The sequence below is a fragment of the Sinohyriopsis cumingii genome, chromosome 13 (assembly GCF_028554795.1).
Source record: "Sinohyriopsis cumingii isolate HCF-2022 chromosome 13, ASM2855479v2, whole genome shotgun sequence".
NCBI classification, from domain to species: Eukaryota; Metazoa; Mollusca; class Bivalvia; order Unionida; family Unionidae; genus Sinohyriopsis; species Sinohyriopsis cumingii.
Window position 1 is genome coordinate 4018585 of NC_142973.1, and position 21521 is coordinate 4040105.

Here is a 21521-nt window from a genome sequence, read left to right on the forward strand (position 1 = left end):
CAGACTTGGTGCAGTGGCGACATGGACATAAATAGATTCAGAAATTTCTTCAGTCATGCACAGCGAAAACCACACGGGTTTGTGACGATAAATTTACATGATCCTCGGACACGATACCGAGTTGGGTTAGATACATTTTTTAACTAAAAATCCTAAAATATTTTACATGATAGCAGCAGAGAGACTGACCCACCAACGTCGTCGTCGACGTCACCACGTGAAGAAACATTTTTATAGTGAGTTATCGCTGTCGAAATAACCCTTCTAGCCAGAAAAGAGGATTTAGTCATCATAGTTTCTGGCTAGAAGGGTTATTTTTGTGAAATAAGAACTTCTATCAGAAAAGTTTTCGATAGATGGTCCTGTTGGACGAAATAGTTGGTGGGCCCAGTCTCTCTGCTGCTATATTTGATCGGATTTATTTCAAATTGATGGCTAAATTTGCGTAAGTTTTGTTTGTTTTAAAAATGTGTTCATTGGTATTTTAACCATTGTAAACAGATTCATCTTCTAATTTGACAAAATTCGTCTTTCTTTTCTTTTTTGTGTTTGGTTATTTCTGTCTCTTCTTCTGCTTCGTGACAGATCAATCACATTGCCGTGACCGCTTCATCAAACATTTTGCTTGAAAGAGAACCAGTTAACAATCATGGCGACATTCAACTGGATTTCTGGTTTTCAGAAATTGTTTGCATCAAAGTTTAAGTTCCACGGTTGTAGAAAACTATATAATTTTACTAGAAGGCACAGATTCCGCATTGCAAATGTTGGAGCGATGGCTGCGACTGTTGCAGCTGTACAGGAGAAACCGAAATTACAAGTAAATTGAGACAAAATTGGAATTTACTGATCCGATACATATTTTCGCGGTAATCTATAGCTATTTTAAAGTTGGCACTTCAAATGATATCAGCTGCTTCTTTAAATAATTCAGACAAAATAAAAAGTAACTAAACTTCGATATATGGGTTACAGTTAATTTAATATCGTCCGTAACTCCGATATCGCGAACGTTATGCATTTCAACCTCTCATCGAAAGGTCAAGACACTCGTATTGTAGAGATGGATGGTAGTAGTCGCTCCTGAAACTGTTCAACCTTTGGTTATTATTACTCCATCAGAGACTCTATGACTGCCTACTGGTTGACTTCTGGGGGTCTCGTGACTTAACATATTTTCCTGTCTGACTTCATTACAAATTTTCAGTATTTACTGATATTTTTTTAAAAATATTTTCAGGTAGAATGTAAAGCTATAATCATTTTTGTTGTTGTTGCCATTTTCTGTATGCATGTTCCACAAAGTGCATGTGGAAGTGTAAACAAGCCTAAATTATGTAATCTAACAATGAAATAGACATATACATGTATTACTGTTCTGTAAATATATACCATCATATTATCACTAACTTGCATTTGGAACTGTTTTGTGCAGTTTGTACTGGTGTTTTATATTTCAAGTTATTAAAGTTAAATGGACCAGCAAAATTGGACAGAGTAGTTAGGCCTAATATAAAGTTTTTTTAATTTCTTTTTGTCATGAAAATCATTTACAAACATGTCAAGGAAAGAAGTAACCATTTTATTATTGTTTCATTGTGATTAAAAGTTTCCACGTATGATTTTACAAAGTACTACCCTATTATATGACTACTTCTTTTTGGCACAGTTTTGGAAATCTTCAGAAAGCAATTGAATTTTGAAAGTTAAATCTAAATGGTAGATGCCTTTTGACAAGTAATACTAAGAGGAAACTGATATTTGCTTCTTATTGCCATATCACAGTTTAAATGTTTGTAAGGGTTGCAGTATCTCTATCACCTCCTGAAATTTGAAAATGCATGGGCGTTATATGTCAAGCCCAACTGTAACTAACACAAACCCGGATCCTACATCGCATAGACACTGATCTACTTGTACATTATACAGTAACATATCTGGGTCTGTGCAGTGTGCATTTTAACTCAACTTATAAGTGAGTTTATTGTTTTGAGATCATAGACTCATAATATACAGTGTACGTCAGCAGCCTAGAAGAAACTGATTGGTTAGGAAATTTACTGGTGATGGATCAGCATATGCATTTATTGTACAATTTTTCTAATCACAGCAGTCATAAATAAATATCTTTTACATTCATTACCAAATTTGTTGTTATAAGATTTATGGATATGTCATATTTTGATGTAACACTAACACTGTGAATATAAAATTTTTAAATTGGTGTAACTTTCTTGAGGGTAATGCTAATCATAATAAGTATACACTGATGATGTCATAGTGTCCCCATGACACCTATTACATACTTGAAAAGTTATACCCCTCTTTCTGTGTTATGGAATCACAATAGCACAAGAGGTAGAGACTGTGTCAGACTTGTAATCCAAGGGTTGCAGGTTCATTATATGCTCAGGGCAGTATAGGTTGACTGTCTGTGTGTGTCCATAGTACTTGAATCCCATTTCCTTAGCATGATATAGCTAATGATGTGTTAAAAGTGAAAATAAAACCAACAACAACAAAAAACTTACCAGATGTACAGATATCGTGGTATTATTATTATTTTTTAAAACTTGGTTCCGAGTGAGTGAGTGACATTTGGAGTTTTAACATAGCTTAAAATTTTCCAGTCATATTGCTACAATGTCTGCAGTGTGGCAGTTTATAGTGATGTCTAGTACTGGGACCTGCCACAGACATAAAGCATTGTGTCCCCACCCAGTCACATTATCCTGACACCTGGCTGACCAGTTCTAGCACTAACCTCTTAATTCTGAGTGTTTAGCAAGGCAGCTGTTAGAATTATTTTTATAAGTCTTTGGTATGACTTGCTGGGGTTCGAACCTGTAAACTCCCGCATCTGAGGTAGATACTCTAAGCACTTGGCCACCGAAGTGGTTCAGGTTCTGTTTGTTATTACTAAATGCATATTAGGGTATGGAATATATAATTATAAGTTTATAAACTGTGTTACATAAAGTAGAAGCATTTGAATATTAAATAAAACATGGGTTTCATTGAATGTTTTGCCTTGTCTTTTTCCACTAAATTTTTAACATTGAATTGCTGCTGACAGATTGCATCATGGAAAAAAAAATCCATAAGTTGGGGCTGTGAATAATTACGTTGTGACCCAGGGATCAGAACCCAGTTGTTTGGGAGATACCCATAGTCCAGTGTAGGTTGCATTAATGTATTGTCCTTTTCTATCAAATTCCTACTGGTATTTTAAAGTCACATATTTGCACCAAATTTTAAATTGAGTTGACCAAACCCACCGTCACCCTTGTTTGGGTGACACATTTGATTACAAAAAAGTATTTGTAACATTCAGTATTGGAGTTTTCATCAGAATCAGATTGGTAATATTAGGGTTCTATAGAAGTTTTCATCAGATTCAGATTGGTAATGTTAGGGTTATCTGGGAGTTTTCATCATATCCAAATTGGTAATATTAGGGTTATCTGGGAGTTTTCATCAGATCCAGATTGGTAATATTAGGGTTATCTGGGATTTTTCATCAGAATCAGATTAGTAATATTAGGGTTATCTGGGAAGTTTCATCATATCCAGATTGGTAATATTAGGGTTATATAGGAGTTTTCATCAGATCCAGATTGGTAATAACAGGGTTATATAGGAGTTTTTGCCAGAATCAGATTGGTAATATTAGGGTTATCAGGGAGTTTTTGTAAGAATCCTGATTGGTAATATTAGGATTATCTGAGAGTTTTTGTTAGATTCAGATTGGTAATATTAGGGTTATATAGGAGTTTTCATCAGAATCAGATTGGTAATATTAGGTATCTGGGAATTTTCATCATATCCAGATTGATAGTAGTAGGGTTATATAGGAGTTTTCATCATATACAGATTGGTTATATTAGGGTTTTCTGGGAGTTTTCATCAGATCCAGATTGGTAATATTAGGGTTATCTGGGAGTTTTCATCAGAATCAGATTGGTAATATTAGGGTTATCTGGGAGTTTTCATCAGATCCAGATAGGTAATAATAGTGTTATATAGGAGTTTTCATTAGATTCAGATTGTTAATATTAGGGTTGTTACATATATCTGATTTAATTCATATTTATTTTAATTTAATTGTTTGTCAGTTTTAAAATTTTTATTCTATTATATGCTATTATAATGTAAATTTATTCACTGGAGATGGTATTTTTCCATAAAATTGGTTGACCTGAATCATTCTTTTTGTAAACACCAGGTATTGATCTAAATCCTGACCTTGTTTCAGAATTTGTAGCAACCTTCGTAAACAAGTTCAATTTTATTTTAAAATGATTGGATTTTGTCAGGGTCATTTTTGGTGTACTTGACATAAACACGATCACATGACCCCCCTTTTTGATTTTGCAATTCCGGTTTTTCCATTACTGCGCATTTGTTAGTTTCAATAGAGATGCATAGAGAGAGATTTCTCAGTTTTGGGCTTGTTACAAGTTATTTTGTTGTAGCCAGATTTACAGTTGTAATTTTCTTCAGATCAGTTGGATTTCAAAAGGATTAATTCTTTTTTTCTCTGGAAATATTTTGGGGAGTGCTCACTCAGAAATTTTGGAAAGACATTACTTACAAATTTACTTTGGATTCCAACACTGGAGTGTCATTATTTGTATTTCTACAAGGAACTGTAAAAGACAACACAATACAGACTTCACATATGTCATCTTCATCCATCTTGGATTTTCCACTAGGATTCGAACTTGAAATTATTAGAACATTTATTACTAGGACTTTTGCAATTTAATTCGTGGATATTCTTGGATTATTTGTGGATTTGATTCTTGAAACCGTAAATTCTTCTCCTTTTTTCAATTTTACAGAATTTTTCCAGGGAAATAAATTATTTGTTAAATTTTAAAAAGCTTGTTGTTTTCACTCTTTCTGTGTTACTGTTTATTCGAGCCTAAACACATAATAGGGTTATATAGGAGTTTTCATTAGATTCAGATTGGTAATATTAGGGTTATGTGCTGCACAAAAACTTCACTGAGTTGAATTGAGTAAAAATATGTACCAGTCAGAGGATAACTTTTGACCTCATCATGCTTGCTGTTTCTTGCATTTTTTCTTTCAAAAAGTAAGTCATAAATTTAATTCGGATTATCAACTGCATGTGGCCTCTGTGTCATTCAGATCCATGGACAAGTGATAAATTCTGCATGATGACTGTTTTTCAGAAATGTACTCATCTATAGCAAGTAAATCCAAAAATATTTGCTCAGCCCTGGTGTTTTTATATCCACACGTCATCTTTAAAGAGTCTCATGTATCAGATGACATGAATGTAGCAAGAGTTGGATCACTCATTAAAATAAGAAGGCAATTTGTAGGCCATCTGTGGAGACTTGAGGAGCAGTATTCAACAACAATGAAAAATAGGCCTGTGGATCTCACTAAAGATGTGTACATTCTTAATCAGAAAATTCAGAAGCGGCCTATCATTTTGGCAGAGTCCCACAGATTTACACATGGGGGTCCCCTGTGAGCATGGCATTTGGAAATAGACTTTTAGGCAAGTTTGATATGATATTGAAATTAAAATTTTCTTCCATCACTTTAAAATTACTTTTTCTCTATAGATATATTGTTAAAAATTACTAACATGCGGGACCCCTGTGAGCGCAAGAAATCAGTCTAATTGGCCTTAGGCCGGCTCTGAGAAAATTGAATCATTCTTTTAGATTCTTTTTTCATTTAAATAAAATTTAGTACATGCTTTATTTTATACTTCTGTCATATAATTTTGAAGGTAATTGCATTTTTTCACTCACTACAGACTTTCAGGAGAAATATCTTTTCCAATAAAAAAAAGTATTAATAATATATCATATTTCTAATTGAAGAGCAGTTCTTTCATTAAATTATATACTTGAGATTTTCAGTGTTTCTTCCATCAATTCATACAAAATTTCAATGAAAATAAATTGGCCTTTCTTTTTTATATTGCATATGAATTTCATATTTGTTTATAGAAAGCAGTTTAACAGATTTAGTAATCAATTAATATTTCATTGATAGATGTTTCATAAAATGTTCAATCATTTAAATTTTGTAATATTATTGCAGACAAATGAAATATACAGAAATGGATGATGGTGTCCATATACTGATTATAATTTTTCTTTACAGATGCCAGATTCCGGTAAGTTGTCAACAGAATACCTAATAAAAAGTGCTAGTGTAGCTACAGTGGACTCAGCAAGTGCTCTTCTCACACAGACCACAGTGGCTTTGGTGCAGGCAGAAAAGGAATATGCACAGGTTTGAGTTATCATATATACTCACTTATAAGTTGAGTCTTTTGGACAACAGCATAGACCCTGATATACTGTCACATAATTTGCCACCAGATTAGGGTCTGTGTTGTTTTTCTGATTGCCCAGCAAACTGTATTGACTCTTATCTGTTGGCACATTATGTGAAAGCATATCTGGGTCTGTGCAGTTTGCAGTTTGATCTGAGTTATAAGGGAGTATATATGGTACATGTGTGTAAAAGAAGCAGCTTTATTTGAGTTATAAGTAACTATATATGGTACATGTGTGTAAAAGAAGCAGCTTTATTTGAGTTATAAGTGACTATATATGGTACATGTGTGTAAAGGAAGCAGTTTTATTTGAGTTATAAGCAACTATATATGGTACATGTGTGTAAAGGAAGCAACTTTATTTGAGTTATAAGTGACTATATATGGTACATGTGTGTAAAGGAAGCAGCTTTATTTGAGTTATAAGCGACTATATATGGTACATGTGTGTAAAGGAAGCAGTTTTATTTGAGTTATAAGCAACTATATATGGTACATGTGTGTAAAGGAAGCAGCTTTATTTGAGTTATAAGTGACTATATATGGTACATGTGTGTAAAGGAAGCAGCTTTATTTGAGTTATAAGTGACTATATATGGTACATGTGTGTAAAGGAAGCAGCTTTATTTGAGTTATAAGTGACTATATATGGTACATGTGTGTAAAGGAAGCAGCTTTATTTGAGTTATAAGCAACTATATATGGTACATGTGTGTAAAGGAAGCAGCTTTATTTGAGTTATAAGTAACTATATATGGTACATGTGTGTAAAGGAAGCAGCTTTATTTGAGTTATAAGTGACTATATATGGTACATGTGTGTAAAGGAAGCAGCTTTATTTGAGTTCATTTTCTAAAGTAGCTTTGTTTCTGATATGAATATATTTGAAATCGATATTCTTATATTAGAGTTGATATGAGAAATTCATTAGGACTCAAATCTATATGATAATATCACACATTTCTTTTGGCGTCAGGGACTCTTCAGATAAAGTCGGAGAGAAATGCTGCTTTCGCATCATGGGTATTTGTATGACTGTCTGTCTGTAATGTCCTAAACTGCTGTGTGGAAATTCACCATCTTGGTAGTGTATACAAGTTACACTGTGTGGAAATTTACCACTCTTGGTAGTGTACTGTATATAAGATATAATGTGTGGAAATTCATGACTTGTGATCTCTTTTTGCAAGCTCATCGTTCAGACTTGGTTTTTGAACAAATACTGTATACATCAAATCCCATTATTATTAATAATAATAATATTATTATTATTATTATTATTTGTAGTAGTAGCAGCTTTACATATATTACATGTATTATTGTTATTACATTATCAATAGATTTAGTAATGTATTACATGTATTATTGTTATTACATTATCAATAGATTTAGTAATGTATTGCATGTATTATTGTTATTACATTATCAATAGATATAGTAATGTATTACATGTATTATTGTTATTACATTATCAATAGATTTAGTAATGTATTACATGTATTATTGTTATTACATTATCAATAGATTTAGTAATGTATTACATGTATTATTGTTATTACATTATCAATAGATTTAGTAATGTATTACATATATTATTGTTATTACATTATCAATAGATTTAGTAATGTATTACATGTATTATTGTTATTACATTATCAATAGATTTAGTAATGTGCACTATTCAGCTCATAAAATACATGTACTTTGTGACCTCGCTATAACAAGGTAGTTAGGAGCCAGAGAACCCAACCATGTTATAGACCAAAGCATGTTATAAGCAGCCAGGTCACTTAGCTGAAGAAAATGCATTTACCCCCAAAAAATCAGGGTGGGGTGGGGTAGGTAATAGATGCAGGCAGTAAAATACGTGTTTCATTGGCACAGTTACCATCTTAAATTGATGCATATTAAATGAGAAATACACCTCTAGTGAAAACAGAGAAGATATATATAATAGTTTATAATAGTTTACTTTATTTAGACAGCCACGAATGGGTATATATACGTGAATACTGTTTAGATATACATGCCTAATATATAGTATGAATAGAGTATCAACACCGTGTACTCACCCGTGAATATCAACATATACATTGAATCCACAATACAAGCGATTCCATTGAAAATATGCATACACAGAGATTTAAAATAAAAGGGCCATAACAAAGAATTCTGCCCTGCACTTGCCGGCACCTTGTGAATATGTTAACTTGGACATTAAAAACATTTTTTTAAATACCAAATTTGGTATTTTGGATATTTTCAAGAACATTAGAGATGGTTTCAATATGCATCAGTTCAAAAAAATGAGGAACGTACTTATATTGGATTCCTGAAGGTCTTTTGGCCAAAGGTAAGGCCCTTACAAAGACATCTTGTTATGACCCCAGGGACACATGATGGTGGTAGTTTTAGCACATGACTGTTGATGTGGATTTTTTTAAATAAAAAGAAATGCTGAGCTGCTGTGATGATGAGTTTTATTTTCCTTTTGACTTCCAATGAGTTTTATTTTCCTTTTGACTTCCGATGAGTTTTATTTTCCTTTTGACTTTCGATGTGTTTTATTTTCCTTTTGACTTCCGATGTGTTTTAATTCACCTGGTCAGAGTTAAGGAGTTTTCTTTCTTTTTGACTTCGGATGTGTTTTAGTTCACCTGGTCAAAGTTAAGGAGTTTTATTTTCCTTTTGACTTCCAATTTGTTTTAGCTTACCTGGTCAAAGTTAAGGAGTTTTATTTTCCTTTTGACTTCCAATGTGTTTTAGCTCACCTGGTCAAAGTTAACGTCCATCATCGATCTGTTCATCAATATTTCTGATCAAATTCTGATCTTAAGATGTAAGTTTATATCATCAAGACCTCGGAAGAGTTTGATTACAAGTGACATCCAGATATATTATAGAGATAATCTAGCATCAGATTGGTTGAGCTGATGAAAACCCTGGAGTCCACAGTTGTGATCATGTATTTAAGATTGTATCTAAGCTAAGTTAGATTATGGATGTAGCTAAGTTAGATTAGGGTATCATCCATTAATGATGTAATACTGCATCTGATTGGTGGACCATGTAAACACTCTACAGGCCATATCATCCATTAATAATGTAATACTGCATCTGATTGGTGGACCATGTAAACACTCTACAGGCCATATCATCCATTAATAATGTAATACTGCATCTGATTGGTGGACCATGTAAACACTCTACAGGCCATATCATCCATTAATAATGTAATACTGCATCTGATTGGTGGACCATGTAAACACTACAGGCCATATCATCCATTAATAATGTAATACTGCATCTGATTGGTGGACCATGTAAACACTCTACAGGCCATATTATCTGATCATTAAAGTCTAAACCGAGTTAAATTAAGAGTGACACCCATTAGAGGTGCAAAGTATTGCCAGTATAATGGTTTAAGGCTGTATGCTTTTCTGGTGGTACTTTCTGCTCTACTTTTTCACTGTACAAGTACTTCTGTTGTCTCCATCAGTACAAAATCCACCGAAATTCCGGAGCAATTTTGTTACTAATTTAATGGTATTAAAATCAGGTTTTCATTCTTCATGAGAAAATAATTCAATGGATTATATGAAATTGGTGTTTGTTGGCATGTGATCTTATATGTAGAGGTAATAAAATCTGTCAGCATAAATGTGGCATATGATTTTATAAACAGGTGCTTGCTGATGCATGTTTAACTATAACAGACTTTTATGTTAAGCATGACAGAGTTTTTCACCCACTGATTTTATAAACTCACAATTTTTTTTTCAGGCTTTGTTTGCCTTAGCAGTGTTGATGGAATACAAACTGAAAATTTTGGGAGATGAAACTGAAGAGAGTCGGATTTGGGGCCTCATCATAGAAGCCAGGGCTCTTGTCAAGCAGGCTAAACTGAAGAAAGATGTAATTCAATCTTTAGGCAAAACTCTGGATAAGAATTGGTTAAATTTAGTGTTATTGAACTAATTACATTTATAAAATTGTTTAGCAGCTGGATTTGAACAGTACAAAATACAAACTTATCATACTAGACTGAGTCTTATTCATCAAGATGCTGATCATGCCTTTGAGATCATTTTGAATGGCTTAGTGACCAAGAATAAGTTAGGGTTTTTTCACATATGGCTGTTCATTTTAAATATGCCATGGTACCCAGGCTGTTCCATTTAAAAATACATGTTACACAAGGCTATTCCATTTAAGGGAAGGCATTTTTAAAATGTATACCAGGGTACTCTTATTACTCAACAAGATCATATGACAATCATACAAAATTATAAATTGCATAAATGGGTGACTACACCTCATTGAAAGTGTCTTCCCTGGATCCCAAGTATATTTCAATTCAAACATGAACAAAACATCCAAAACATATCCTACAAAAACATCCAGAACATATCCTACAAAAACATCCAGAACATGTCCTGATAGTGTGGTTTTCACATCAAAAGTGCTATCATAAAACATGGACTGTGCTCATGCCAGGAGCACTGCACTTCCGACTTTGGACTAAATGCTTAAAATGTCTTGCATAATTAGAACACAGAAAGGTTCTTGATGTGAAGAAAAAAATCCATCTACAACAGTCTGGTTTTAGTTGTGCATGCAGCACATCATCGACCATTAACAGTGGTATGATGAAGGTAGCAGCGCTGACCAGTGCACTGAAACTTTGCTGTGGGAAGGAATCATTGTACACTTAGTGTAAAAGTAAAGGAAACAGTGCTAATCTGAGCCTGATTGTCTTTTATAGATTGTCTTTTAAACGAATCTTAAAATGTGAGGGGACACTCTGAACTATTGGAAAAACTTTTTTAGTAGCTAAAAATAAAATGTAACCATGACTTTGGATTTGCATACTGAATAGTTGCTTGACCTATGTGTTATCTCATAGGATCCTTTATGGTACAAAGGGTTCAGTGAAATTAGAACTCAAAAAAGTTCCTTATATGATTTTAGTCTCTTTCTTTACATAAAATATGAAAATACTTTTATTTATATTTAATTTAATTGTTTGTTTGTTAGATTTAATTTTTTTATATTCCATTACATGCTATTGTAATGTAGCATTGTTTACTGAATTTGACATTGTCCAGAATTGAAACATTGTAACTAGCTGCTGACCTTCAAAATCAGTGACAGTTTTGGTAAACAACTTTTTAAAAAAAATTTGTCTCAGAGTAAGAATCATTAAGTTGATATAAAATATGTGTCCATTGGTAAACAAACTTCTGTCTTTTCCAGAAGGATAAACTTTTGACCCTCATCCGGGATTCTGGCTATTACAGACATCATCTTGAATTTCATTGGGATTTGAACAGAGATTCACTTAGAACTTTTCATTGATAGGATATATATATATCTGCAAATAATTAGCATTATCATACAGGTTTGAGAATTTTAATTCCATTAATAATATCAAGCATTCTCCTGCCAAATCCAAGGATAGAACTTTCAGTTGTTTTTGTGTATATTTGTAATCCTATATTATTATTTCTGTATTCCTCGATTTCTGTTTTAGGAGTCTGGAATGACTGTACAGATAAGAATTAATTACTAGGTCAACATGTAGGTATATCTTGGGCACTAACTCTGAGGCATCATTTTTTGGTGATGTGTGCATGGTTGAGATAGTATAGGGATCAGTGCTTACATGCAAGGCATTGGGTGTAGTTTACCCACCACCTGGGTTTGAATCTCTGTAGTGGACAAATTCAGATTCTCTAACCTGTATAATAATGCTTTTTATTCATATTTATCAAAATTATGTTTGTATTATCCATAGGATCAAGTGATAGTACTTTTTATTCTGTTTTGGTTTCTATTTGCAATTATGTGTGTGTGTGTGTCTGTGTGTGTGTGTGTGTGTGTGAGATCCCAGAGCAGCCATGATTGCCACACATGACAGACAAATAAGCTGAAATGATCATTTGTTAATTCAACTTGTCAGATATTGCACATGAAGTTCCCATAATTATGCCATGCAATTGTTTGGTAATGATGTCTCCATAATTATCCCATGCAATTATTTGGTTATTATGTTTTCTACACTTGAGCCACAAAGCACAAGACAAAATAGATGTATAAGCTTATCTACTAGATTTATCATAAACCTGTTATTGAAGAATTAGGTTCTGTTAGTCAGCCTCTCACACCATGTGTTATTTTAACTATACTGTATGTTGGTTTGATAGTACATACAAGTCCCTAATTGAAAAGAACGTACATACAAGCAACAGTTACAACTAACCTTCATTACTTGTTTTAAGACCAGCTGAAATAAAACTTACAGTTGGAAATAAAACTTAAGTTGGACTTTATGAGAAATGCTTGTATTTTCAAAGTAGTAGGTCTGCTTGTTGTTAGTTAATTGTCATAATACTTCTTTTGGATGAAACTCTTTAGTTCTGAAACAAAATAAATCATGTTTATAGTTTGAGATAAACTTTGTGAAGCTTGGATAATACTAAATCATATCTTGAACCAAAAATGAAATATTTTCTGGTACACTTGATAATTAAGTATGTCAGTATTTTTATATTTGTAGGGTACATAATAAGGGGCAACATGGGTGAAACAGCTGTCTCATTGCCTTTCGTTTTGTTAAAATTGGCAGAGAAATCAAAAATTGACTATATCTTTTCAAGTTACTTCACTATCACCTCCTTTCTATTGTTCATCAAGTTTGGTTTATTTTGTTCAGAAAAGAATATAGACTCATCCTTTTTTCTGTTCCATGAGCAATGTGAAACAGTTTAGACATAGCATTTGATATGCATTTTGATCCACTTGTTAATGTCTGTGTTACATTTGATGATGTTCCTGGTTATCATTGTCCATCTGTCAAAAATTTCTACATATTCTCAAAGACCACAAGACCATCAAATATGGCATGAGGGCAAAGCCCAAGTGGAATGTGAATTGTCATGGTTGAACAAATATTGATGTCACCTCCAAATAAGGGCATTAAATTGTTTATAATGGCAAATCAGAACAAGACAGGGAAACACCTTTGAGTGAGGGAGACATTGTTTCGTTCCCTAACATGCGACTCTCTGACACTGTTTTATGAAGTAAATTACATTAAGATGTTGGCTGTCTGTTCATATGTTACCTGTTTTGTTTCTGCACAGTCTACAGTTTCCAAACTTTGTGGATGGCTTGCACGTGGTTAACTTGAGGGTCATAGGTCACTGTCACTGAAAGAAGAGGAGTGGTTTTCGTACAGTAACATTAGTTCTGTAGCACACAGCTGGACCAAAAACTTTGTGGACAGCCTGCACTTGTGGCAAGCAAGCCTATTGAATTTGGAGTAAAAGGTCAAGGTAACATTTCTGACAGAAGAAAAATTAATTTTGCACAAATATAGTTCTGTGTACCATCATCAAAACTTGTGGATAACTTACACATTAGGTAAGAAAGAAGCATATTAATTTTGGGGTCTAATGTCAAGGTCACTGCCTGGAAGAAGAAAAAGGGTTTTTGCATGTGAACTATAGTTCTAGACAATGTACCTTGATCAACATTTGTGGACGGTTTGAGTTTAAGGTATGAAAGATCAAAGGTCAGGGTCATTGTGGTTGAAATAAAAATGGGTTTTGCAGAATAGCTTTTGTTATGGAGATTATTCTTTTACAGAATTTTCTGGATGGTTTGCCAGTAAGGAGGACTATAAAACACAGTGTAGGTGTGTAATGTGCAGTTCACATTACTTTTGTAAAATTGGTGAGTTAGTCTTATTAGAGTACACATATTGGTGTTTGGCTAATTTGAGTAGTGCCCATTTCAGCACCACTGAAACTGATTACCGATTCAAGTCTGCCACCCAGTTTCAGATCCATAGATAGTCAGCATATGTGCTTATTTTAGATGGACTAAAAACACATAAAGTAATTTTTTAATTTGTTAAAACTGCACAAAATATTTAAATTTAAGTATTTAGTCGAATATTTTCAGTGTTTTGATCCTCTCAAAGGCACATATCATGTTTTATAATGTCACATTTAAACATTATACACAGTGCTATCAGGACATGTTCTGTGTGTCTTAAATGATAGTACCCTTCTTCATATACTCCAAGAGAACAATAAATTTATTATTATTGCATCCAGAATATTCTTGGTCATTAAGATCAAAATTTATTATAAAAGACATCTAAATGACTAAGACTTTGATATCATAAGTCTGAGTGTATCAGTAGATAAGAGGAAGTTGCTATGGTGTCTAGTGTTTGAATCCTGGAGAAGAAGTCAGTCATATAATTCTGTGAGACTTTCATTAACGGAAACCATGTGAACAGCCATGAAAAATAGATTGAGATGCACTGCTTACTGTGAGTAAAAGTAGGTCACAGAGATATATATTTTACATTAGAGTTAGGGTTAGGTTAGGAGTATTGATTGTTTGCAGCAGTGTAAGCAAGACTGAATTTTGGAGAATTCTTGTAAACATTTTGTATATTTTTTTGTTTCATGTAGTTGAGCTTATGGCAAATGGATATACTGCATGTCCTTGAATGCTTCGTGCATTGCATATTCATCATTTCCTGTGTCAACCACTAATGACCTTTCTGGTTTTATTCATTTTGACTTTATGATGGAAAGATCATTGCAAACTATTAATGCCCACAAAACTGAAAGGGCTATGTGTTTACTGTAAATTTAGAATTTTTTAAAAATGATTAGAGAACATATGTAGATGTACTGATTTTAAACTCCGTTTTGAAAAAAAAAACACTTTCTACCTTTTTATAATAATAATGTAATAAAAATGTTTGAGAAAAATCTTTTAAAAATAAGAAATAATCTTGTGCAACATTTTGTTAATATATCTTTTGTTTTAAATGCAGACTCTGGAGTTACTAATGTCCATAGTAAAGAATCTGATGACATCAGCGGCAGAAGCTGCTTATCTTTCAGGTATATTTATCACATTTGTAAATGACCAGGCATGAGAAGTTTTGGGATCAATAAGATTTGTTATTCTATAATGACTTTCTCATGAGGAACTTTTAGTGTCATCTGCTGGGATATAGTGCCTAAGCCAAAGACCAATGCACTACCAGACAACACTTAGTGTCATCTGGTGGGATATAGTGCCTGAGCCAAATGACCAATGCACTACCAGACAACACTTAGTGTCATCTGCTGGGATATAGTGCCTAAGCCAAAGACCAATGCACTACCAGACAACACTTAGTGTCATCTGCTGGGATGTAGTGCCTAAGCCAAAGACCAATGCACTACCAGACAACACTTAGTGTCATCTGCTGGGATATAGTGCCTAAGCCAAAGACCAATGCACTACCAGACAACACTTAGTGTCATCTGCTGGGATATAGTGCCTAATCCAAACAACCAATGCACTACCAGACAACACTTAGTGTCATCTGCTGGGATATAGTGCCTAAGCCAAAGACCAATGCACTACCAGACAACACTGTAAAATAGCAGGTTCCAAATGAAAACTAGATTAAGTACAGTGCATGACCCACCGGACACCAGCATAGCAAATGAATTTCAAATTAAATTTGCTAGTGTCTACATGTCCAAACCCTGATGTTGTTTATCAAAAAAACCACTGCACATAGGTAACAGCAGACTTAAAAATGTAAGTACTTGATAGTAGTGCCTGTTGGAACATGCCTATTGCTGGGTATTCAATACTGGAATCAAGGGGAAATGCATAATATCTTAATATAAGTCCCATTGCTGGGTGTAATATCCTGGAATCAGGGGAAATGCATGTTGTCTTAATAGAAGTCCCAGTGCTGGGTGTAGTATTCAGGAATCAGGGGAAATGCATATTGTTTTAATATTAGTCACATTGCTAGGTGTAGTAACCTGGAATCGGGAAATGCATACTGTTTTAATATTAGTCACATTGCTGGGTATAGTATCCTGGAATCAGGGGAAATGCATTCTGTTTTAATATTAGTCACATTGCTGGGTATAGTATCCTGGAATCGGGAAATGCATACTGTTTTAATATTAGTCACATTGCTGGATGTAGTATCCTGGAATCGGGAAATGCAAACTGTCTTAATATAAGTCCTATTGCTGCTTATATTATCCTGGAATCAGGGGAAATGCATACTGTCTTGATACGTCTTATTGCTGGGTATAGTATCCTGGAATCTGGGGGAATAGCATACTGTCTTAATATAAACTGGAACTTGCGAATTTATTATTTGATGAACCAAACATTAGACTGACCCTATATATGCCCGTATTTCGTCAAATATCAGACTGACCCTATATATGCCTGTATTTGGTCAAACATCAGACTGACCCTATATATGGCCGTATTTGGTCATTAAAAAGTAAATAATTCAAGATGAGCACATACTATGTCTAATGTAACTTTGGAATTACAGCTAAATCATGTATGGAATTACAGCTTAATCAGCTATGGCTTGGAATTACAGCTAAATCAACTATGGCTTGGAATTACAGCTAAATCAACTATGGCTTGGAATAACAGCTAAATCAACTATGGCTTGGAATTACAGCTAAATCAACTATGGAATTACAGCTAAATCAACTATGACTTGGAATTACAGCTAAATCAACTATGGCTTGGAATTTTAGCTAAATGAACTATGACTTGGAATTACAGCTAAATCAACTATGGCTTGGAATTACAGCTAAATCAACTATGGCTTGGAATTACAGCTAAATCAACTATGGCTTGGAATTACAGCTAAATCAACTATGGCTTGCACTTTGGGCAAGGAGAGAATATGCTGATTGTGGTAAAAAATTCAAAGATCAAGGTCACAGTGACATAAATAAGTGTAGAGTTACTATAAAATAATTAAATTACAAACCTAATTATTGCTTCAAAATTTTTAAGGCTGGTTTCTTGTTTTGAGAAGGATGTAAGTTGATGATGTTGTGGTCAACAGCTCAAATGTCCAGGTAAAATGCCCAGGTCAAACCAATCCAGACATTATAACTTGTGTTTGACCCGATCTTGCAACAGACATCAGAAATTGTTTACCTTTGTGGCAAAGTTGCAACCTATTTCTTTTAGGGTTTAAAGATCAAGTATGCAAGGTTGATGTGCACTGAGTCAGGTATGCCCTGCTTACTATACATGTACTGAATTATTAAACATGGGGTAGACATATACATGTATTGAACCTTTTGTGGTACTCTTCTTTACAAATTGCTGGCAGAATCAGTTTATATTTTGGAAACTAAATGCTTTGTTCAAAATATAACTATGGCCTTCATGGTCTACTATAAAACACTTTCACCACATCTTGTTTGAATATGTAATGTTTTGTTTCTTCATAGAAAGAAATGCACAAGATTGACATAAGTGATATTATTTATTTGTGTAATTTTAGCTTCTCTAAATATGTGATGGCCTGTCAATCAACATCTGTCTTTATGTTAGTGCTAGCTTGTTATAATTACTCATCCTAAACTGTTTGGAAGATTATCCTGAAACAATATACACACTTGCATCCCATGGTCTAGTTGGTTCTAAATGAAAATGGTGCTGCACAACTCCATCTGAATGGGTAGTTATATCAACCTGAGGTTTCACTAAAAGTCTTCTTATTATAATGTCTAGTTGGCCCTAAATGAAAATGGTGCCAGTCTAACATCCATTATTGCCACCAAAACAAACAGCTTAAAAATCTTGCTATCACTACTTCTCCTGAATGGGTCAACAGCAGACTTCTTATGATGTTTAGTTGGTCCTAAATAAAAATGGTGCCAGTCTGACATCAGTATGGCCACCATCATGGACATCATGAAAATCTTATTGTCACTACTTCTCCTGAATGGAAAGTTGGGTCAACAGCAGACTTCTTATGATGTTTAGTTGGTCCTAAATAAAAATGGTGCCAGTCTGACATCAGTATGGCCACCATCATGGACATCATGAAAATCTTATTGTCACTACTTCTCCTGAATGGAAAGTTGGGTCAACAGCAGACTTCTTATGATGTTTAGTTGGTCCTAAATAAAAATGGTGCCAGTCTGACATCAGTATGGCCACCATCATGGACATCATGAAAATCTTATTGTCACTACTCCTCCTGAATTGAAAGTCATATTGACATGGGAGCTTTCACCCAAAGACCTATTATGATGTCTAGTTGCTCCCAAATGAAAATGGTGGGATCTGACCTCTAATATGGATGCCAAATTGGCCATCTTGAAAATCTGTTCACTACTCCTCCATTATGGATGAGCATATTGAGTTTTCACAAAAAGACTGCTTATGATATCTGTCTAAATAAAAATGGTGCTGATTCAGCATCTAATATATACCTTTTGAAAATCTTAATGGAAAGTCATATCGCTATAGGGTTTCCACTAGAAGACTCCATATAATATCTGGTTTTTGCTAAATTAAAGTGGTGCCGATCTGACCTCTAGTATGGCTGCCTTGATAGCCATTTTGAAAAGCTTGTTATCTCAACTCTTCCAAGATAGATAGCTAATCAACATGGGTTTTGACCAAAAGGCTTCATCTTATGTGTTTAGATGTTTCTAAATGAAAATAGTGCTGATCTGACATCCAGTATAGCCACGTTTGCCGCCACCTTGTTTTATGCTACTGTTCCTGAATGGATAATCAGAATGACATGAAGTTTTCACCAAAAGATTTCTGATGATGTCTAGTTGGCTCTAAGTAAAAATGATGCTGATTGGACATCCATTATGGTACTACAGAAGACATACAGGGATTAACTCTATAAACAAAGTGTACAACCTGGTTGCACCAACTTGAATAGATGACAGCTTGGTGACTGGGATGTAATCTCTGTAACAATGGGGAAAAAGCCAAAGACAACAAACATCACAAGACTTTAACACTATCAATCAAATCCCTCAAACAGTTCTCACTTGCTGGTTTAATAGACAAAGACCTTAGTCACCCCCAGGCAATACAGATTAATTTTAAAGACCAGCAATATATGTGACATGTACATTAGCCTGGTTTACAGACTGTACCATCTGTCACTATATACAAAATGGTTGCCAGAATCCTTTATTTTCCCTTCTTTTTCATGCATGTTTTTGATAAGAACAATCTGTACTATTCACGTGATCGTTCTTACAAATACACGATACAGTCATTCATAAAGCTGGATACTGGGTCCTACTCATAGTCTACATATTGGCGGTAGCTATGATGGTCCTGCTACGATAAGGCCGGGAACCAGGCTAAGTGCTTGAATACTCTGCAGGTACTTTAGACTGGTTTACAGCAGAAAATATGAAACACTATAAGCGTACCTAAAAATTTCATATTCTGGTAGCCAGCCTATTTTTCTTTTTCTTTTTTATTCGTTGTCATCAATCACAGTTAAACATTTTTTTTTAGTATTAATATACAAACAATACCCAGATTATCTCACTTCCTGAAGTGCTTCCAGATTTAAATAAAAAGAGTAGTTTTATAAAAAAAAAATGGCCTTAACAAACAAATGGCCCAGATGGATATAATATCACTCACCTGGCTAACATAACATAACAGTTGATTATTGTACTAAGCAGGTTCATGTAATATGAAAGAAAACAGCCTAAGTAAACTATCTTGCCAAACTTATATTGATTTTATATCTTTATAAAATTTCTTTCAAAAGATAAAGGTATAATAAATATGCACAGTAACTTGCTCATATCTTAAGTTATCCATGTTCTTAATGATAATAAACACAAATAGTTCCAAAATATGGCTTCGTGGGTGGTAACAAGTTTAGTCAATCTGATGCAAGGTCACGTCTTAGAAAAGCGTGGTTCCTGCTTACTTTCAAAATTGCCCAAGATCTTATTGACATAAGCCTACATTCCAATTTTGATCTTATTGACATAAGCCTACATTCCAGTTTTGATCTTATTGACATAAGCCTACATTCCAATTTTGTTCTTATTGACATAAGCGTACATTCCAATTTTGATCTTATTGACATAGGGCTACATTCCAATTTTGATCTTATTGACATAGGGCTACATTCCAATTTTGATCTTATTGACATAAGCCTACATAACAATTTTGATCAGATTATGGCATCCAGATTAATAAGCTCAGCCAATAAAATGTAAGGTCACCTCATTTGTATGCATGGATGTCAATCATTATTTAACAGTCCATGATAGTGATGACATAAGTATGTACTCCAAGTTGGATGAAAACTTTGGCCTCTTTAGTGGTAACTGTGTCAGCCAATTAGATGCAAGATGACCTGATTATGCATAGATGCATTCCTGAGGTTATGGCATAAATTGAAAGTAATATTCCTATAGTATACTTGTAAATTGGTCAACAATTCCTCAAAGTTTTGAAGTAATGATTATTTATGTATAATTGTCAAACAAATTATTTTACCATTGTCATGGCAGGTTCTTATTCTTGAATTGCGTGTCGCCTGCATTTACGTAAAATATTTGACCTTTGAAAAACCTCTTTCAGTTGTTATTTGGTAGAAGTTGATTATCTCTGATAATTTATTATTTATCAGGTGCAGAATATGCAGGAATAAGTGCAGGAGAACGATTGCACAGTGCAGAGAGGCATGTAGATGCCATGTGTGAAAGTGAAGCTGCCAAGGCAAAACTTCAAGAAATTGAGGTTCGGAGCATTGAGGTTGAAACCAAACATGCAGAGGACAAGGAGAGAAAAAAGAAAAAGAAAGAAAATGATTCAGAACATGTGGGGTCAGATAGTGAAACAGTTTATTCAGAATCTGAAAAAGGAACTTTAGGTAGCAGTCCCATATTGGATACTAGTAATGAGGCTGACTCATTGTGACAAAAACAGAACGAACTTGTACTAAATAAACAGTTAATAACTTCCAAATGGTGTCCCTGTTTCATTCACCTGGTGTGATACTTTACTGGGACTCATTTGAATAAAAGCAATGCATATTTTTTAACACAAGGATTATAACATAATTTAAGGTTGATCCTGTTGAGAAGTTAATCTCTCATGGCAAAAGATAGTTTTTATTTGTTTACTTGTCAAGCATTCAAGTGAACATGTTTGGTAAAAGTTGAAATAGAAGAGTTTTTGAACCTTTATGAAAATGTGAAATTTATTAAACAAATGTAATATATGCCATGAGCTCTTTGTAGTGAGTTTCATAACGTTTCAGGTGTAATAAACTTGAGCTTCATGAATAATGCGTTTTTGTGTTATTCCATACTTT

At 33.9% G+C, this 21521-nt stretch overlaps 1 protein-coding gene across 2 annotated transcripts; it reads left to right on the plus strand.

The window, feature by feature from the left end:
* The first annotated feature begins 305 nt into the window (after positions 1 to 305).
* On the plus strand, positions 306 to 21495 carry LOC149784862 (diablo homolog, mitochondrial-like). Of its 2 annotated transcripts, none has more exons than XM_089978437.1 (5): positions 306 to 445; positions 6154 to 6285; positions 10118 to 10249; positions 15195 to 15264; positions 20835 to 21495. In XM_089978437.1, exons 2-5 carry the CDS (start codon positions 6154 to 6156, stop codon positions 21122 to 21124), a joined length of 624 nt encoding a protein of 207 aa, XP_089834563.1. In that variant the 5' UTR covers positions 306 to 445; the 3' UTR covers positions 21125 to 21495. The 2 variants fall into 2 exon arrangements, with proteins under 2 accessions (XP_089834563.1, XP_089834562.1); XM_089978436.1 differs by lacking the exon at positions 306 to 445 and adding an exon at positions 624 to 820.
* The last annotated feature ends 26 nt before the right edge of the window (positions 21496 to 21521 follow it).